Below are 18,793 nucleotides of genomic sequence, written 5' to 3' on the forward strand. Positions count from 1 at the left end.
TGATTACTTTTCCATTAAATTGTAGTATCTCTACTCAGAAGGGTAATACAATAGAAAGATGGTGTCCTAAAGCTGTATTTAATGGCAAAAACTCAGCTAAGTGCATTATGTGTAATAAAACGGCCACTTCAAAACTGCACACTCCTGTCCAGTAGGTGGCGGTATGCATCATTTCATGTTAGTTGCGACCCCCCAATAAAATTGATAGAGGAAGAAGAAGGCGGCTGACCTGCAACGATAATAAAGAGCAGAACCTTAATGTGGCTGAGGTCTGCAGTCGGAACTTTAAAGTTGTGACACCCAGCCGTTGCTTCGTCTTGTGGCAGTGCAGATAATTAATTTGACCGGTAATTAAGCAAAAATGTCTTCAGTTGAGAATTTGAGAGAGTTTGTCAACGAGCGACTATCTGCTGCTGCTGAAGAAATATTCGGAGTTTTTAAAAGAACCGTCGTCGAGTACCAGGAAGAGATCGACCGGCAGCGCAGACTGTTGGATGTTTTTTGGAAACCCGAAGTGAGGTTACACAGGATAGGTGAGAACAACTTTGTTAAAGAAAACTCTGTTGTGTAAAGCAATAAAGACGAGGTTTTTCAAACCAACGTGTTCTTTAACCTACTAATAGAACAGTAGGACACGTGATGTTTATGGTTTATAAACACTCGTTGTATTTATACGCTCAAACGTTTGTCTTCTATTCCTTTTGTCCCTCCAGAGCTCCCACAGTCACGTGTCTGTAAGGAGGAGGAGCTTCTCTCTGACCAGCAGCTCTGTCTCCAGGAGAGGAAGCCCAGTCTGGACCAAGAGGACCCAGATCCTCCAGAGATTAAAGAGGAACAGGAGGAACTCTGCACCAGTCCAGAGGGAGAGCAGCTTGAACCGAAGCAGGAGGCCTTTACGTTGACTCCTACTTGTGAGGAAAGAGGCCACGGTGAAGATCAACTTCTGGACTCGTGTACTGATGAAGCTGAGAGTGTGGTACAGGAAACATCTCTAGAATACATTTCAGTTGAAAGCACCGCTGTAGTTGAACTAAACAATGACCACCAGCTTCTCTCTCACAATCCTCATGAATCTGATGGCCGAGATCAGAAAGGAGTAAAACTTAGTTTAACATCAAACAAGGAACCAGTTCCTCCGAGTGAGAAGCCGTTTTTGTGCAGAGATTGTGGGAAATACTTTCAACATAGAAATAGCTTGTTGGCCCACAAGAGAAGATCCCACAGTGTTGATGAACCATATGTATGCAACACCTGTGGGAAAAGATTCATTTATAAATCAACATTTGAGACTCATAAAACAGTCCACAGTGAAGAGAAACCATTTTCTTGCAAAACATGTGGAAAACATTTCAAATGTAGTAGTTACTTAAAGTTCCACATGACACAAGTACACACAGGGAAAAGGCCACATTCTTGTAGCACCTGTGGGAAAACATTCACTAAGACCTCACATTTGAAGTCTCATATATTAATTCATAGTGGGGAGAGGCCATATTCCTGCATCACCTGCGGGAAAACATTCACTCAGTCATCACGTTTGAAGCGTCATATAATAATCCACACTGGGGAGAGGCCATATTCCTGCATCACATGTGGAAAAACATTTTCTCGGCCTTCAACTTTGACGTCTCATAAAAGAATTCATAGTGGGGAGAAGCCATATTCCTGCATCACATGTGGAAAAACATTCTCTCGGCCTTCATCTTTGACGTCTCATAAAAGAATTCATACCGGGGAGAAGCCACATTCCTGCATCACATGTGGAAAAACATTCTCTCGGCCTTCATCTTTGACGTCTCATAGAAGAATTCATACTGGGGAGAAGCCATATTCCTGTGAAATATGTAAAAGAGGTTTCAGGAGTTCTAGTAACCTAATTGACCACATGAGAAGAATCCACAAGGGTGAGACGTCATAGAGGTGCATATCAAAGGGTGCTATAAAGTGGTAATCCAGGGAAGTCCGCTGCCATTGGCTTAACTTAGACGTTAGAGAGCTAGCTAGCAATTAATAAGTCTTTCTCAAACGTTTACTGCCAAAGCTAATCAAAAACTGAATGATATAACACTTCAAAGAACACTTTAGTTAAGGTTACAGTGATATTTTTAAATCTCTGGCTCTAAACCTGCATTGTCTTGTAACGTGTCTTCTATTGAACAAATGTGAGCTTAAGCATGAGCGCAAGCGATTAATCACGTGTGCAGATAGTATGATGTCAAAATAAAAGTCACATAAAATCAAAGTAGGAAACAGGATCATCAAAATAAAACACTGCTAGTGGTCATTTACACTCCCAATTGATAATCAAAAGCTATTTTCATGGGCTTAGTTGGGGGTTTGCTGTCTTGTCTTGATTTAAGAGTTGGGTAAGGGGGTAAGCAGGATCTGCCAAGCAGGCAGACACGAGTCTGACAGGATGGGGAGTCAGTTTCTGTCCTGGCTGAGGAATGTAAGGTCTGCGGGTCAACTAGAAGATTTACCAGCCAAAGGGGGGTTAGAGACACACCAACACTATTCAACATACACACTCTGTTTACGATGTTTACGTTAAGTCAGGAGTCTGGACATTGGATGTGACCGGATCTTAGATGCGGGAGGTGGAAGGTCCTCCTCTACGCCAGTTTAGGGCCAATAGAAATATTTCCTTCTCTGTCTTTCAAGGGTTATAAAACATGATGTTCTTGCTGATGTTAGTTAGTTGTTCTTCCGGCCTGTGTGCTGCCTGAACTGCTCCTGCCTTTGCAAACGCAGCGCTGATACTTGACCTGTGATCTGACTAATAAATTTTCCAGAACGAGAGAAGTTATTCGGCTGAATTTTTGATAACCCCGACCAGGCTCCAAATCTTGAACACGTATTCTTACAATTTGGTGACCCCGACGTGATTTGCTGACCTGGACAAAGAAAGACGGGGACGTCCGTTTTCCGGACCGAGCCGAAAGGACCGGCGGCGTGGTTCAGCATTGACAACAGGCGCGCAAACAGAATCAGGTGAGCAGACAACCTTTTGTTCTAAATGAATAAAATGTCTGTGATTGGATACTTCTAAAAAGATTTGTTGTCAACTGCAGAATTCGTCTCTGTCCATTGACTGAATAAGGTCGTTATAAGACCATTAAATTTAAAACTAAATTTGAAAATTTCCTGTTGATCACATGTAAAGTATAAGCACATACTCACACTGAATTCAACGTTAGGGAAAGTGAATAAGTGTCCATAGGTTTAGGGATTTAGGTAAAAATATATATAATCTTAGTCGGTAGAAATCCAAGTTGCAATCCGTGTGGTACGTAGATACCTCTGGTAACTGCAGTCCCACGTTTGCATGCAGTGGACTGGCAGTTTAGAATAGTGTAGGGATTTAGGTTTAGGGACTTAGGTAAATACATGAAGAGTTTAAAAAGGAATGACGGGGCTCACTTGAGTTCCCTGAGGTCGACTCTTAGTCTGTAGAAATCCAAGTTACAATCCGTGTGGTACGTAGATACCTCTGGTAACTGCAGTCCCACGTTTGCATGCAGTGGACTGGCAGTTTAGAACAGTGTAGGGGTTTAGGTTTAGGGACTTAGGTAAATATATGAAGAGTTTAAAAAGGAATGACGGGGCTCACTTGAGTTCCCTGAGGTCGACTCTTAGTCTGTAGAAATCCAAGTTACAATCCGTGTGGTACGTAGATACCTCTGGTAACTGCAGTCCCACGTTTGCATGCAGTGGGCTGGCAGTTTAGAATAGAGCAGGGATGTATGTTAATCTTAGTCTGTAGAAATCCAAGTTGCAATCCGTGTGGTACGTAGATACCTCTGGTCCTGCAGTCCTACTCGTGTGATTCTTGGACTGGCAGGTTAGAATATTAGATAAAGAAATAAGGACACAGGGAAAGATTTGTTGTTTTTCATACTGGGAAATGTGTGGGTGGTTGGTGTAACTCCTGGTGTTTTACCGAACCTGGAAGCTGGGCGTATCAGGACTTGAAAAAGGACTGAGAATCCGACAGTGAAAAGTGTTTGACCGGATTACACATCTGTGGGGATATGTATTAAAGGGTAAAAGGGAAAATCATAGTTAAATGATGGTGGTATAAATACGAGAGAAATAAAACAATACGAGTGAACTGGTGTTATAAGCCTCAACAATCGAGCGCTGTATTCCTCTAATACAGTAGAAGGTTCTTGATTGGGTTCACAGTATTGGGCATTGAGTCCTTTCTCTTGTGTTCAAAAACCACGTGTGAATAAATAAATAACCTGTGATGAAAATGGAGGAAACCATAACGATATGGGAGAGGTGTAAAGAAGGCACTCTGGGTTTCGCCCTATTTAAGACTTATAAGAGACATATGGATAAAACCCTAGAAAAAGATAGGAAATGTGTAACAAAAATATGTGAAGTGGGTTGCACAGATGCAGGAAAGAGGAATGTTTGGAAGGGAGACAGATTCTCAACCAACAGGCGAGCAGCTGCAGGACCATCTTAGGATGGCGATAAGAGGAAAAGACCAAGCGCATGCACTCCTTGCCGTTAAGGGGAGATTTTGTGGAAAAGAGAAGGAAAGTGCAGAAAAGGCAGATGAGTTCTTAGTGGACTGTAGAACATTTCTGGGAGAAATAAATGCGGTATTCGTGAGTAAGACGGCAATGCAGTTGCCGCAAACCAAAGCAGGAGAAGAGAAAGTGCATGAGACCGGTTGTAAATCTAGTGCGCCTCCTCCCTACTCGACAGGCCCATATGCGGAGGCTAATCGGTTGTTAAATGAACCACATCAGATGCCACTGAGGCAAGGGAAAGCTACTAATCCAGGAGAATCTCAGGTTTTGGTAGTTCAAAAAGGGTTGTTACAGGTAACTCCATATCCACATGAAGAGAATGATGGGGTGGAGAAGGTTTCTGCTTTTCTCTCAGAGACGGTACAATATTTGGAGGACAGGCCCCAGTTGGAGCCTGTCGATTGGAGTAATCCTAACACAACACAGGGTCACTCGACAGTCGTAAAGAAGCGGCAACCCGAGCACAGACCTATGACCTCATTTAATGTAGGGGGAGGAAGAGTTGCAGGAGAAGAAACTTTGTTAGAAGTCATAGCCCAGGCAGAGTGGCAATCAATCACCCGGCGTGGACAGGATGAGCAGGGGAGGCAGGTTGAGTCAGAGGAAGATGAGCCTGGCCCTGCAGATGATTGGGACGAGGAATTTCAGGAGCATGGAGCAGAGCTAGAGTCACAAAAACCACAGTCATCTACTCCGATGGAGCGCCATGAGACAGGGGGTTAAGAGGTAATAGGAACAGATATTATCAGGGGAATGCAGCCAGAGCAAATGTGCATCAATGTAATGATTTGAAACCTAAGTCAAACGGGATGCTCCGGCCTCTCATCAACTACCACTGTTAACGGCTATTTGTAGAGACGGAAGTGAAAAAACAACATATGCGGCACTCGCATTGTCAGACCTAAGCATGATGAAGCTCGCATTACCTAAAATAGAGAAGGGTGGTGCAGCGTGGATTCGTGGGTTCCTTGCTCAGTGTGCGGGTAGTGTTCCCGGTTTGGGGGATCTTAGAAGAATTTTTGTGGCGTGTGCCTCACTAGCTGACCTCCAGAAGTTAGAGGGGGAAGCCAGGACCTCTGACCTCCCTGACGGGGAGCCTCTGGCAAATTGGGTGTCAAAGCTCAGACTCCAATATCCTGTGAAGGTGGCTACCACAGAACTCACTTATGTTCCCCAACACGACAGTGAGGATGGAAATAGTTATTTAAGGAGAGTCAGAGAATTATGGGACAACAAGTTAGGGGAAGATGTCATGGATGATCACAGAACCAAGCTTCTTTTTCGCGGCGCCATAGAGTCATCTGTCTCGGAGACAATGAAGAACCAACTAAGAGGAATAGTGGGGTTGTCTGTCATGAATTTTGATGCTTTGTCCTCACAGATTAAACACTATGTGGACCGGAGCAAAGAAAAATATGATAAGGAAAAGGGTGAATTAAACAATATTCAGTTACAATTGGCAAAAACACAGCTGAAGGAAAGCAGAGAGAAGGTGAACCAGGGCAAGAGTGAAACAGATGACCAAACAGATGACCCAAACAACAGCGCCATCTCAGGGGGAAGGGCCACCTCAATATGACCCTTATCCAGACCCCCCTCCCTTCCCATGTGCGCCAGCCTGCCAGCAGCCACAACAGGCCGCGTACACTCCTCCACAGGCTTACTATCCCCAACCTTATGCCCCGCAACCACAACACATGATGGGGGCCCCACTGTACGGTGGCTTCAGGCAACCGAAAAGACAGTGGGGAGGGGGAAATCGTGGCCGAGTTCCAAACAATGGAGGGCAGTTTAGACAACGACAGAATACTTGTTTCAGCTGTGGGCAGCTTGGACATTGGTCCGACGCATGCCCCCATCCACCTCAGGGTCAGAGGCCTCAGTCCAACCCAGCTCAATACCCTTATGATATCTATCCACCACAAGCACCACATACACTACAACAGGGTAATAGCCTGCGGCATCAGGCCCCAGGTCATCAGCAAATGCCATAGGGGTGCCCAGATCCGACGGTAACCTGTTTCCAGAACCCATGGTGACTCTGACAATCAACGGAAGAGACATTTTGTGTTCCCAAAATATCATTATGCAAATGACGAAGGGATGTATCACTGTAACATTCCCGGATGGGACACAGCAACGATGTGCCACACCCCACTCTTATGGCCACCAGTTGCTGCAAGCTGAAGTTCAACAGACGCTGAATGACGAAGCAGAGGTCTGGTGGGGGAGAGTGGAGGACTATGATCGAACTGTTCTGCATGAGACTGTCCGCCGTTGGGGCCCATGGTTCAAGGTATTACACCCGACTGAACCACCTGCGGATCCTCCTCATTGCACGATGAACTATTCGCTGTCTCCTGATGAGAACTATGACACCCTGTGGAGTGGACTTGAGTTTTAAAGCGAGGTCCATGGACATCCTGCTGTTAAGGTCCGAGAGATCTATGTGGGGAAACAAGGTGTGGCAGCTGCGGTGGAACTAACCTCTGAGTTACAAGTTCTATATGCGCTACAAGAGACCTCTGCTCCTCACATCACCTTGCTCATCCAAAGCGGAGGAGAAGCTAAGAACATGGGGCCGATGGTTAAAGCGGGGGTTGATGCCACGGACTGGGTGCCCACTCAAAATGTTAACTTACATTACTCTCAGGCTAATGACATGTACCGTATTGCACATACCTCAGAAGTAAAACTTATACCAGAGAAACACCTGCTAAGCCGCACACATGGTAGGGAAAATACTGACCATGAGAACACACAGCTCATGCTAGATAATTTTCCTGATACATTTTGGACAAAAGGGGGAGCTGATGTGGGATTGATTCCAATGGCCCCAGTGGTAATTGAATTAAGAACCGGAACGGTCCCAATTTACCGTCCTCAGTACCCCTTAAGGGAGGAACAAATCGCAGGGATAGAAAAAACAATTGAAGTGTTGCTGCAGGCAGGTGTATTGGAGAGGACGGGGTCCCCCTGGAATACCCCGATTAACCCGGTCCCTAAACCCGGAAAGCACGACTATAGAATGGTGCATGATTTGAGGCTCGTCAACAAAGTTGTAGTACCAACTCACTATGGCACCCCAAATCCTTATACAATGTTAAATGCAATAGGCCCTGATAAAAGATGGTTCACCTGCATTGACCTGGCGAACTCTTTTTTCTGTGTCCCTCTAGCTGTGCGCTCGAGACAAATGTTTGCGTTTACGTATAAGGGGCGCCAATATAGATATACGCGGGTACCACAGGGTTATGTGGACTCACCATCAATTATTTTTGTTCTGAAGACCATTTTGGCCGAGTTGGAACTACCAGAAGGAGTTGTTTTACTACAATATGTGGATGACATCCTGCTAGCAGGGACAAGTTCAGGAACGATTATGTCCGCTACCAGAACGGTTCTGCAGTGGTTACAGGAAAATGGCTTCAAAGTGTCTAAATTGAAATTGCAGATTGGGAGACAGAAGGTGAATTTTCTGGGGAGAATTGTGTCACCATCAGGGCAAGCTATGACTGACACACAGAAGTCGTCCATTTTGCAACATCCTCGGCCCACGACGGTTAGAGAAATGATGAAATTCTTAGGACTTGTAACATGGAGCTAGAATAATATACCTGATTTCTCGGTGCAGGTCGCTCCTTTGAGGGCGCTAATATTGGGTGCAGGCTATAAAAACTACTCAAAGCCTTTGGTGAGGACCCGGGAGGCGGAGGCTGCATTTATTGCCACCAAGCAGGCTATGGCCAGCGCAGCCACGTTTCACCCCCCTGACTACTCGAGACCCATCCATCTGGATGTTGTGAAAAGAACGGATTTGTGAATTCCGTTCTGTTTCAAAAGGGGGAGGGTAACATAGATCGTAAGGTTTTGATGTGCTATAGTGGTAAGCTGGATAACGTGGAAATAGGGCATCCCTCGTGTGTCAGAAACGTAGCTGCTATTGAGCGTTGATTAAAACGGCCCATATAACAATGGAACACCAGACTGTTGTGCACACATCGCATGGAATAGTTGCGTTCTTACAGTCAAACGTGTTCACACTTTCCACGGCAAGACAATCAGTCATTGAAAATTAAGAGATAAGGTTGTGTAAGATTTAAATGAGGAATGAAGGTGATAAGGAATTAGGAGAGTTGTTGTATATATTGTCCATTTTTTGGATTAATGTTTTTAGTTTTTCGAGTTTTCTCCTGAATTCAGAGATGGGCGGTAAATTGTTGAGTGCTGCTATTGAGTGTATAGTGCACGATACACTTGATACAGTATCTTGATGATGGAAGCAAATGTCTGATCAAAGGAACATTTATAGCACCAGTACACGAAATATGGAAACTTGTTACAGACGGTCATCCTGTAATGTTCAACAAGTAGTACACCCTTACATTTGGACACGCTAACCATGAGAGGTTGGTGATCTATCAGTAATGAATGAATAGATTGGATCAAACTGAGCATGAGCTGAGTTGTATCTGCAAGTAACAGACATGTCTCCCACCCTCTGCTTTGCTTTTGGGCTGAAGAGCAATAAAAGTGGAGATTAACTTGGAAGTTTCCCTGCCCCTATGGCACCATGGAAAGAGGTGGTAATTGACTTCACAGACATGGGAATGAAGAATCGAGTTGAGGGCAAGAGGTATTTGTTGGTATGCGTTGATCCTTTTTCTAGGTGGGTGGAGGTGATCCCCACAAAATCAGAAAGAGCAGCAGACGTAGTAAAATGGCTGACCAGAGAACTAATACCCAGATTTGGTATTCCAGAAGTCATACGATCGGATAATGGTTCACACTTCTCGAACGCTGAACTACAAGAAATAGAGAAAACGTTTGGGATCAAGCATAAATTTGGGGCAGTTTATCATCCTCAGTCTCAAGGGCTAGTTGAGAGAGCTAACAGAACCATAAAGGAAGGTTTGGCTAAAGTCTGTGCTGAAACGAAGCTGACGTGGGTGGCAGCCCTGCCGATAGTGCTGTATGGGATAAGATCATGTCCTAACTCTAAGTTAGGGATAAGCCCCCATGAGGTATGAACGGGAAGAAAGATGCCTAGTCCGGTAACAACCACTTTGCCTACCACTGTCAGCCCATTGCAGTACCAACATGTGGAAATATCTGACTATATGAGAATGTGTAATAATACTGTGATGAGTATCTCTCAACAGGTGACAGAGATCCTTTCTGAAGATGAAGGAGAGTGTGCACCAGTGGAGGTGGATGACTGGGTACTACGTAAAGTAGCCAGATTCAGTTGGACTGATCCCCGCTAGGAAGGTCCATACAAAGTTGCAGAAGTAACCACGCACTGTGTGATAGTGTGCCGAGAGGGGTACCTGATCAATACAAGTTAACGGATCAGATAGCGGCCGGATGGGAATCATTGTTCCCTTTTTATAACTGTAAACAAAAATGTGGATCGACTAAATTATGTACATTTCAATATCCAGCGGCTCACCAATATGACGAGAGATGCTCTGGAAGGGGTGCACAGCCAACTATCGGCCACCTCATTGATGACTTACCAGAACCGGGTGGCTTTGGATATGTTATTAGCTGAGAAAGGAGGAGTGTGTGCAATGTTAGGCCAAGCGTGCTGCACTTTTATCCCCAATAACACCGCCCCAGATGGATCCTTTACTAGACCATTACACGGACTAAGAGCCATGTCTGTTGAATTAGCTGAACACTCTGGTATAGACGGCACCGTCGGTAATTGGTTTGGTAAATACTTTGGACAATGGAAGGGCTTCTTCCTGTCAGTTTTTCTGACCTTAGTAATCGCAATAGTGGTTTTTGCCCTTTGTGGATGCTGCTGCATCCCCTTTATCAGACAACTATGTCTCCGACGCATCACCTCTGCAATAGATGCTAAAATACCCCTTGCCATACCAGATGGCTTTGTTACATGAAAGGATCCAATTGTTAGGGCCGGAGGAGATTGGAGAGGAGATAGGTATGGTAAGAACCGACTTCGAGGGACCCGAAGAAGAAATCCTTTTAGGTTCAACATTCCTGTCCGCGTGATCTGCTAACTGTTGCACACATCATATATAGTGGATGCATACACGTAGATGGTGTGATATTTCTAGGCTAGGATGTATTCTGTGTCTATTATACTCGGTTTAGATGTGGTGTAGATTTTTTGTACTGTTTAGGGATTTCCATGACTGCTGCATTCACCCGTATTCACTGATATAAATATTTAGCGTTTAGATTGGTGGTTTCTTTTGATTTTTTTTTGGTTTACATAATGAATTATGTAAAAAGGGGGAATTGATAATCAAAAGTTATTTTCATGGGCTTAGTTGGGGGTTTGCTGTCTTGTCTTGATTTAAGAGTTAGGTAAGGGGGTAAGCAGGATCTGCCAAGCAGGCAGACACGAGTCCGACAGGATGGGGAGTCAGTTTCTGTCCTGGCTGAGGAATGTAAGGTCTGCGGGTCAACTAGAAGATTTACCAGCCAAAGGGGGGTTAGAGACACACCAACACTATTCAACATACACACTCTGTTTACGATGTTTACGTTAAGTCAGGAGTCTGGACATTGGATGTGACCGGATCTTAGATGCGGGAGGTGGAAGGTCCTCCTCTACGCCAGTTTAGGGCCAATAGAAATATTTCCTTCTCTGTCTTTCAAGGGTTATAAAACATGATGTTCTTGCTGATGTTAGTTAGTTGTTCTTCCGGCCTGTGTGCTGCCTGAACTGCTCCTGCCTTTGCAAACGCAGCGCTGATACTTGACCTGTGATCTGACTAATAAATTTTCCAGAACGAGAGAAGTTATTCGGCTGAATTTTTGATAACCCCGACCAGGCTCCAAATCTTGAACACGTATTCTTACACACCACTCATGTTATGAAGAGTGAAGACAAGAGTCAACCTGCCTGAATGGATCATACTTGAGTCCTGTCTGTATCAGTGTGTCTAGATGTGTGCAAGTGAGTACTACTTAATATCTAAGAGAGAATAGACTATGTCATAAGGGAATAAAGGTGTAGACAATTAGACTGATTACTCACTCTCGAGGAGGAGAACTAGTTTCTGGATGGGCCTTTCCATGATCAAAGGTTTGGTAGGGCGATCTTGTTTTGCTGATGTTCGTTCTCCTACTAACACCTTGACGCGACGCACTAGACCATCGCTCCCCTTTGTGGTTTCAATCACTCGTCCCAGGTGCCACTGATTTCTAGGGGTGTCTTCCCTTATAATGACTAAGTCATCTACCTTAAGGCTGCGTCAAGTCGTATGCCACTTTTGGCGTGTGGAGATGTTCATGACATATTCTCTCTTCCACCGGCTCCAGAACTGTTCAACGAGGCACTGGACTCTTCGCCACCTTTTAGTTGCATAGACATCCTCCTTCTCAAATTTGCCAGGCGGTGGCAGTGCAATCTTGGACTTCATCAGTATGAGATGGTTTGGAGTTAATGGTTCGAGTGAGGTAGGATCATTTACTCCGTTTACAGTTAACGGGCGGCTGTTCACAATGGCCATCGCCTCATAGAACAGAGTTTGAAGGGAAGAGTCGTCGAGTCTGCCTAAGTATTGACAGAGTGTGGCATTTAAGACATTACGGACAGTCCGAATCTGGCCCTCCGAGTCTGAGTCTTCTGCACTTCACACATCTGTGTATCAGCTTAGCAACTGAATTACTTACTAGTTTGATTACATCCTTGGTGACAGATCCTCTCGTGGCAGTGGGTCAAAATCAACTTGGTAATATGTCCTCCTTTGGGTAGAATCAAAGGGTGTTTGACTTCTAGGCTTAAGGATGACTGATCCAGTCTTCCACCAACACAAAGTGCTCCTCCTTCTAAGATGGGATTCAAGCGAAACAGGGCTGGAGTTTTCAAGACTTTTTCCCTTTTGTATCTCCATCTCTTGGGAGAATGCTTCTTCTTGTACAAGCTTTACTTCTGATTTGGCAGCTCTCTCGCGTTCTTCTACACTCACATGTTTGCCAGGATGATTTTGCTTTGAGTTCAGCCTCTTGATTCTTTCAATGACTTTCAGGAGTTTTGACCAGGAGGAGAATCGATTTAGATGGGTAAGAAAGTCTGACTTGGAAGGTTCAACCTTAGTTGTGAACGCCTGCATTGATCTGACCTCAGGATCACTGACAAGCAACTCAGGACTGAGGCGAGACTCTGGATGTATTTCTTGTTCCCACAGGAACTTGGGTCCTGATAGCCAGTTTGTTGAGGAGATGTCCACTGCGTTTAGACCTCTCGACACATGGTCAGCAAGGTTTTCTGTTGTGTCTATGTAGTGCCATTGGCTGGGGCTGGTGTGCTCTCTGATCATTTGCACACGATTGGCAAGAAAGACGTGGAACCTTTTTGCTTCATTACTGATATAAGCCAGGACAACTTGGGAGTCAGTCCAGAAAAATTCTGCATGGATCGGCATTTCAAGCTCGTTTCTCAGCATGACACTTGATCTTGCAGCGACCACTGCTGCTGAAAGTTCCAATCTTGGAATGCTTGTGAGTTTTGTAGGCGCAACTCTAGCCTTTGCCATCACAAGGCTGCAGTGAACTTCACCATCTTCATTTTTGCTTCTCAGATAGGAACACGAGCCATATCCTATATTGCTGGCATCGGAGAAGTGGTCTAGTTCCCTTGTGACAGTTTTGCAGAAGCCTTGTGGTTGGTAGCATCTCGGTATTGAGACTTCCTTCAGCCTTTGTAGGTCGCTCTTTCATCTCTCAGACCGTGGACTTAAGTCTTCGGGAAGTGAGTCATCCCAGTTAATGCCTCGACGACACAGCTCCTGGAGGATGCACTTTCCAGTTAAGATAAACGGAGCCACGAATCCAACTGGATCGTACAAAGAAGCAATGACGGATAGGATTCTGCGACGTGTGGATGGCCTGGGTTGTGGGTTTACATTAAAGCTGAAGGTGTCGTGTTCAAGGGACCACTGGAAACTAAGAGCACGTTCTGCTGGAGCTGCATTTAGGTCCAGATTTAAGGGGTTTGGATGTGACTGCCCTCTCAGTTGGGTCCATGGAGTCCAGAACTGATCTTTGGTTTGAGTTGAACTTGTGTAGATGCAAACCTCCACTCTTGCACAACTTCAGCAATTAACTCCTTTGCTTCTTCTACGGAGGAGACGCTGATAAGCCCATCATCGACGTAGAAGTTCTTTTCAACAAAGGCTGATCCCGATGGATACTCTTCCTTGTGTTGATGTCCCAAGTACTTCAGGCCAAAGTAGGCACATCCGGGTGACGAAGCGGCACCGAATAGGTGGACAGCCATTTGATACTCTTGAGGCTTTGCTTCGAGGTCTCCATCCTCCCACCAGAGAAACCGTAAGTAGTTCCGTAATTCAGGAGAAACGTAAAACTGATGGAACATTTTCTCGATGTCGCATATGATGGCTACAGCCTCTTTCCTGAAACGACAGAGCACTACAAGGAGAGAGTTGATCAGGTCAGGACCTGTTAGCAATGTATCATTTAGTGAGACACCACAGAACTTCGCTGAACAGTCAAAGACGACCCTTAGCTTCTCTGGCTTCTTGGGGTGGAACACCCCATGGTGTGGTATGTACCATGAGTCTTCTGTTCTGTCGCAGGAAAGGCTGGCTCTGCGTCGCCTTTCTTTATTATATCCTTCATGAAGGCTTTGTACTGTTCTTTATACCGCTCGTTATTTTTCAATCTTTTCTTTAGGTGCTGCAGTTGAACGGTTGGAAGCTTCTTGTTGTCTGGTAGCAGAGGTGGCTCTGTGCTCTTGAAAGGAAGGGGCATTTCATAGTGTCCATCTTTCCTTTGAGTTATGTTGTCACTCAGGAGCTGAATGAAGCGAACGTGGTCTTGTGACACATACTTGTCTTTATCTGCTGTGAGATGCATGTAATGGTAAAATAAATTATAACATTGTTTTGTGCTAAAGCCGTGTCTCAAGTGTCCTGTATTTGACCCTGACATGCAAGGAGCAACATGATACAAAATGATAGTTTGCAGCTGTGCCCAGAGAAGGGAGGGCGATCAACTCGATCTCATAGATGCTGCAAAACAAAGGACTGCTGTTCATGGCCTTGGCTCATATCTTATTAGGTACGAAAGTTCCAGATCCACGTCTTTACTTCATGTCAAGTAATTATGATTTGCACCGGCCACTGAGGAGGATCTTGCTGTGTGTGTGTGCTACCCTCAGCTTCACCCGGGTTCTTATATCAACCTGATTTTCAGCTTCTCGTACCCGGCACAGAGAATGTCCTTCACATGTGTGTAATTCCACTACTTTTAGCGGTAACGAGCATGTAATGAAGTATTTTTTTAAATAGATCAACGCAGTTACAATTACTGAAATTGAAATGAGTTTGTTACTTGCGTTACTCTCTTTTATGACGCGAAGCGGAGGGCCGGCAAATAGTAAGTAGCTGCCTGTCAGCACAAAATAGTTGTGGCCACCAAACGTTGTGTGTCACAGAATAGTCGCCGTACGTGCATGTAAACAGCATCGCGTTGCTCATGACGAAAGAGCGCAGCCCCGCGAATGCTGCAGGCGCCGCTCCACGCAAACAACCAAGGCTCCACTTTACACGGACTGCAGTGCAGCCGATAAACCGGCCAGAGCTGAATAGATGGATTGCTCGCTATGTTGAAGATGAGATGCATCCTGTCAACTGTCGAGTCAGTTGCCTTCAGGCAAATGCCTGAAACTTATTTTGTATTAAGTTAAGTATTAAAAAGGACTTTTGTACTATTGCTTGATTTGAAGGGCTGTTGCCCTGTTGATTCCCATGAATAGGTCTAAAAAATATGTTTATTGTGTTTGACTATTCAGTACTATTTATATTTAATACATTTAAAAAGCAGACATAAAAGTTACTTAAAAGTTACTTTTCAGAGTAACTAATTCATTTTGATACACAGTAACTGGTAAGTAATTCAATTACCTTTGAAAGAAGTAACTAATAACTGCAACTAAATACTCGATTTTCAGTAACTTGCCCAACACTGTTAATCACGTGTGCAGATAGTATGATGTCAAAATAGAAGTCACATAAAATCAAAGTAGGAAACAGGATCATCAAAATAAAAAAGTCTGCTAGTGGTCATGTACACTGTATTTAACGGCAAAAAACTAGGTAAGTGCACTATGTGTAATAAAACGGCCACTTCAAAACAGCATACTCCTGTCCAGTAGGTGGCGGTATGCATTATTTCATGTTGGTTGCGACCCCCCAATAAAATTGATAGAGGAAGAAGAAGGCCGATAACCTGTAACCATAATAAAGAGCGGAACCTTAATGTGGCTGAGGTCTGCAGTCGGAACTTTAAAGTTGTGACACCCAGCCGTTGCTTCGTCTTGTGGCAGTGCAGATAATTAATTTGACCGGTAATTAAGCAAAAATGTCTTCAGTTGAGAATTTGAGAGAGTTTGTCAACGAGCGACTATCTGCTGCTGCTGAAGAAATATTCGGAGTTTTTAAAAGAATCGTCGTCGAGTACCAGGAAGAGATCGACCGGCAGCGCAGACTGTTGGATGTTTTATGGAAACCCGAAGTGAGGTTACACAGGATAGGTGAGAACAACTTTGTTAAAGAAAACTCTGTTGTCTAAAGCAATAAAGACGAGGTTTTTCAAACCAACGTGTTCTTTAACTTACTAATAGAACAGTAGGACACGTGATGTTTATGGTTTATAAACACTCGTTGTATTTATACGCTCAAACGTTTGTCTTCTATTCCTTTTGTCCCTCCAGAGCTCCCACAGTCACGTGTCTGTAAGGAGGAGGAGCTTCTTTCTGACCAGCAGCTCTGTCTCCAGGAGAGGAAGCCCAGTCTGGACCAAGAGGACCCAGATCCTCCAGAGATTAAAGAGGAACAGGAGGAACTCTGCACCAGTCCAGAGGGAGAGCAGCTTGAACCGAAGCAGGAGGCCTTTACGTTGACTCCTACTTGTGAGGAAAGAGGCCACGGTGAAGATCAACTTCTGGACTCGTGTACTGATGAAGCTGAGAGTGTGGTACAGGAAACATCTCTAGAATACATTTCAGTTGAAAGCACCGCTGTAGTTGAACTAAACAATGACCACCAGCTTCTCTCTCACAATCCTCATGAATCTGATGGCCGAGATCAGAAAGGAGTAAAACTTAGTTTAACCTCAAACAAGGAACCAGGTCCTTTGGGTGAGAAGCCGTTTTTGTGCAGAGATTGTGGGAAATACTTTCAAAATAGAAATCGCTTGTTTGCACACATGAGAATAACCCATAGAGTTTATCAACCATATTTATGCAACACCTGTGGAAAAAGATTCACTAAACTATCAGCAGTGAAGAGTCATATAAGAATTCATACTGGGGAGAAGCCATATTCCTGCATAATTTGCGGGAAAACATTCTGTCGGCTATCATCTTTGACGTCTCATAAAATAACTCATACTGGGGAGAAGCCATATTCCTGCATCACATGTGGAAAAACATTCTCTCGGCCTTCATCTTTGACGTCTCATAAAAGAATTCATACTGGGGAGAAGCCATATTCCTGTAAAATATGTAAAAGTGGTTTCAGGAGTTCTAGTAACCTAGTTGTCCACATGAGAAGAACCCACAAGGGTGAGACGTCATAGAGTAAATATTTGGAGCAATTTTTAAGATTGAACAGGCGTTGAAGCTTTCTATAAGAACAGAACACAAATGCTGCATTTGAGAGAAAAGTCTTTTCAGTAAGTTTCTGACAGACAGACAGACCGCGGTGACCTCGGCGTGTGGAGTAGAGAGGGTGCGCCGGGAACCGCAGGGTTGTCCGTTTAAATCCTGGCTGCTCCATGTCGAAGTGTCCTTGAGCAAGACACCCAACCTCTAACTGCTCCCCGGGCGCCTTTACGGCAGCACACCACTCCCACTGTGTGGGATGGGTTAAAAATGTAAACCGTGGGTTAAATATGCACTGCAGGTTGCTTTGGATAAAAGTTTCAGCTAAATGATATGTAATGTAATAACCAGTCATTAAATGTATATAGTTTACTTTCATCCCCCAAATCTTTGTTACAGATTAAGGGATCATATCTTGCAAATGTTTAACCTGTTTGATAAATAGTTTGTCAGATAGACAAATATATATAATCTACGAAAAGTCCTGCAATAAAAATGATGGATCTCTTAAATTGCTAAACCCTCAAATGATGTTCACTCATGATTTCATCCTGCCTGAGTTTTTTTGTATAAAACAGTTTTAGAAAAAAGTAAAAAAAAAAGATTGACCGCCCAATCAAACATTTTGCACTTATGAAAAAATTCAGAGGTATATTCACATACAGAGTAAAACTATTTGGACTAAAATAAAACTTGTGTAGTACGTGGAAGACATCCACCAAACACTTGGTTGATTGTGGTATAATATTTGGAAACCTCACTTGCAGTTAAACAAGATACTTGTGTAAAACGTAAAACATCAAGAAAATAACTAAATGTTGTAACTACGGCAGTGAACACAGCGCTGCTTTTGGAGGATGTCCGGTTCAAATGCAAGCATAGGAAGGGCAGAAATACAAAATATCTAACCAAGTGTCTTATGCAGAAGCAGCTAAAAAAGTGAAGGAAAATGATGAAGTCACGTCCAGGGAAACCCACAGAAAGGATAGAAGTTGATTTGGGATTAGACAACCACCTGTGGACCTTCCCCCTCTGGTAAATCTGAGGCAAACAGAATTACATTCATGCATAAAAGTGCATATTAGTGTTATCAGTGGTGTGTGTAGGAGGAGGGTGTCTTGTGAGGGAGCTGTTCACCAGCAGATAGAAACTGCTTGCTAGTCTTTTTGTCCTTGATTTCAGACTCCTGCAGCGTGTGCCTAATGGCAGCAGCAAGAAGAGTGTGCTGGGGGAGTGTTCTGCCCTTGATGATGTTGTGGGCTCTCATTAATTTGTCTTAATGGTAGAAGACGTAGCAGGGTTGATGCTGCTCGGAATTCAGCATCCTGCTGCAATCTTACCGTAGTCTCAGGAAATATGAGTAGTTTGCGTGAATGAAATAGAATGAACAAATCTAAAATAGGGAGTGATTACTTTTCCATTAAATTGTAGTATCTCTACTCAGAAGGGTAATACAATAGAAAGATGGTGTCCTAAAGCTGTATTTAATGGCAAAAACTCAGCTAAGTGCATTATGTGTAATAAAACGGCCACTTCAAAACTGCACACTCCTGTCCAGTAGGTGGCGGTATGCATCATTTCATGTTAGTTGCGACCCGCTAATAAAATTGATAGAGGAAGAAGAAGGCGGCTGACCTGCAAC

The 18,793-nt window shown here is 44.1% G+C and overlaps 2 protein-coding genes across 2 annotated transcripts; both read left to right on the top strand.

Annotated features, from left to right (window-relative positions):
• Positions 1-283: 283 nt before the first annotated feature.
• Positions 284-11,319, top strand: LOC144383561 (uncharacterized). Its single transcript, XM_078081560.1, has 2 exons — positions 284-533; positions 714-11,319. Exons 1-2 carry the CDS (start codon positions 362-364, stop codon positions 1,916-1,918), a joined length of 1,377 nt encoding a protein of 458 aa, XP_077937686.1. The 5' UTR covers positions 284-361; the 3' UTR covers positions 1,919-11,319.
• A 4,206-nt stretch (positions 11,320-15,525) lies between these two features.
• On the top strand, positions 15,526-17,679 carry LOC120826165 (uncharacterized). Its single transcript, XM_040188207.2, has 2 exons — positions 15,526-16,080; positions 16,261-17,679. Exons 1-2 carry the CDS (start codon positions 15,909-15,911, stop codon positions 17,124-17,126), a joined length of 1,038 nt encoding a protein of 345 aa, XP_040044141.2. The 5' UTR covers positions 15,526-15,908; the 3' UTR covers positions 17,127-17,679.
• The last annotated feature ends 1,114 nt before the right edge of the window (positions 17,680-18,793 follow it).

Source organism: Gasterosteus aculeatus, chromosome 10 (genome assembly GCF_964276395.1).
Source record: "Gasterosteus aculeatus chromosome 10, fGasAcu3.hap1.1, whole genome shotgun sequence".
In the NCBI taxonomy this organism is placed as follows: domain Eukaryota; kingdom Metazoa; phylum Chordata; class Actinopteri; order Perciformes; family Gasterosteidae; genus Gasterosteus; species Gasterosteus aculeatus.

Excerpts from the sequence above, each read along its gene's own strand:
- LOC144383561 (XM_078081560.1), top strand. The coding sequence starts at position 362 with ATGTCTTCAGTTGAGAATTTGAGAGAGTTTGTCAACGAGCGACTATCT. Across the intron at positions 534-713 it reads AGTGAGGTTACACAGGATAG|AGCTCCCACAGTCACGTGTC; the intron begins GTGAGAACAACT and ends TTGTCCCTCCAG.
- LOC120826165 (XM_040188207.2), top strand. The coding sequence starts at position 15,909 with ATGTCTTCAGTTGAGAATTTGAGAGAGTTTGTCAACGAGCGACTATCT. Across the intron at positions 16,081-16,260 it reads AGTGAGGTTACACAGGATAG|AGCTCCCACAGTCACGTGTC; the intron begins GTGAGAACAACT and ends TTGTCCCTCCAG.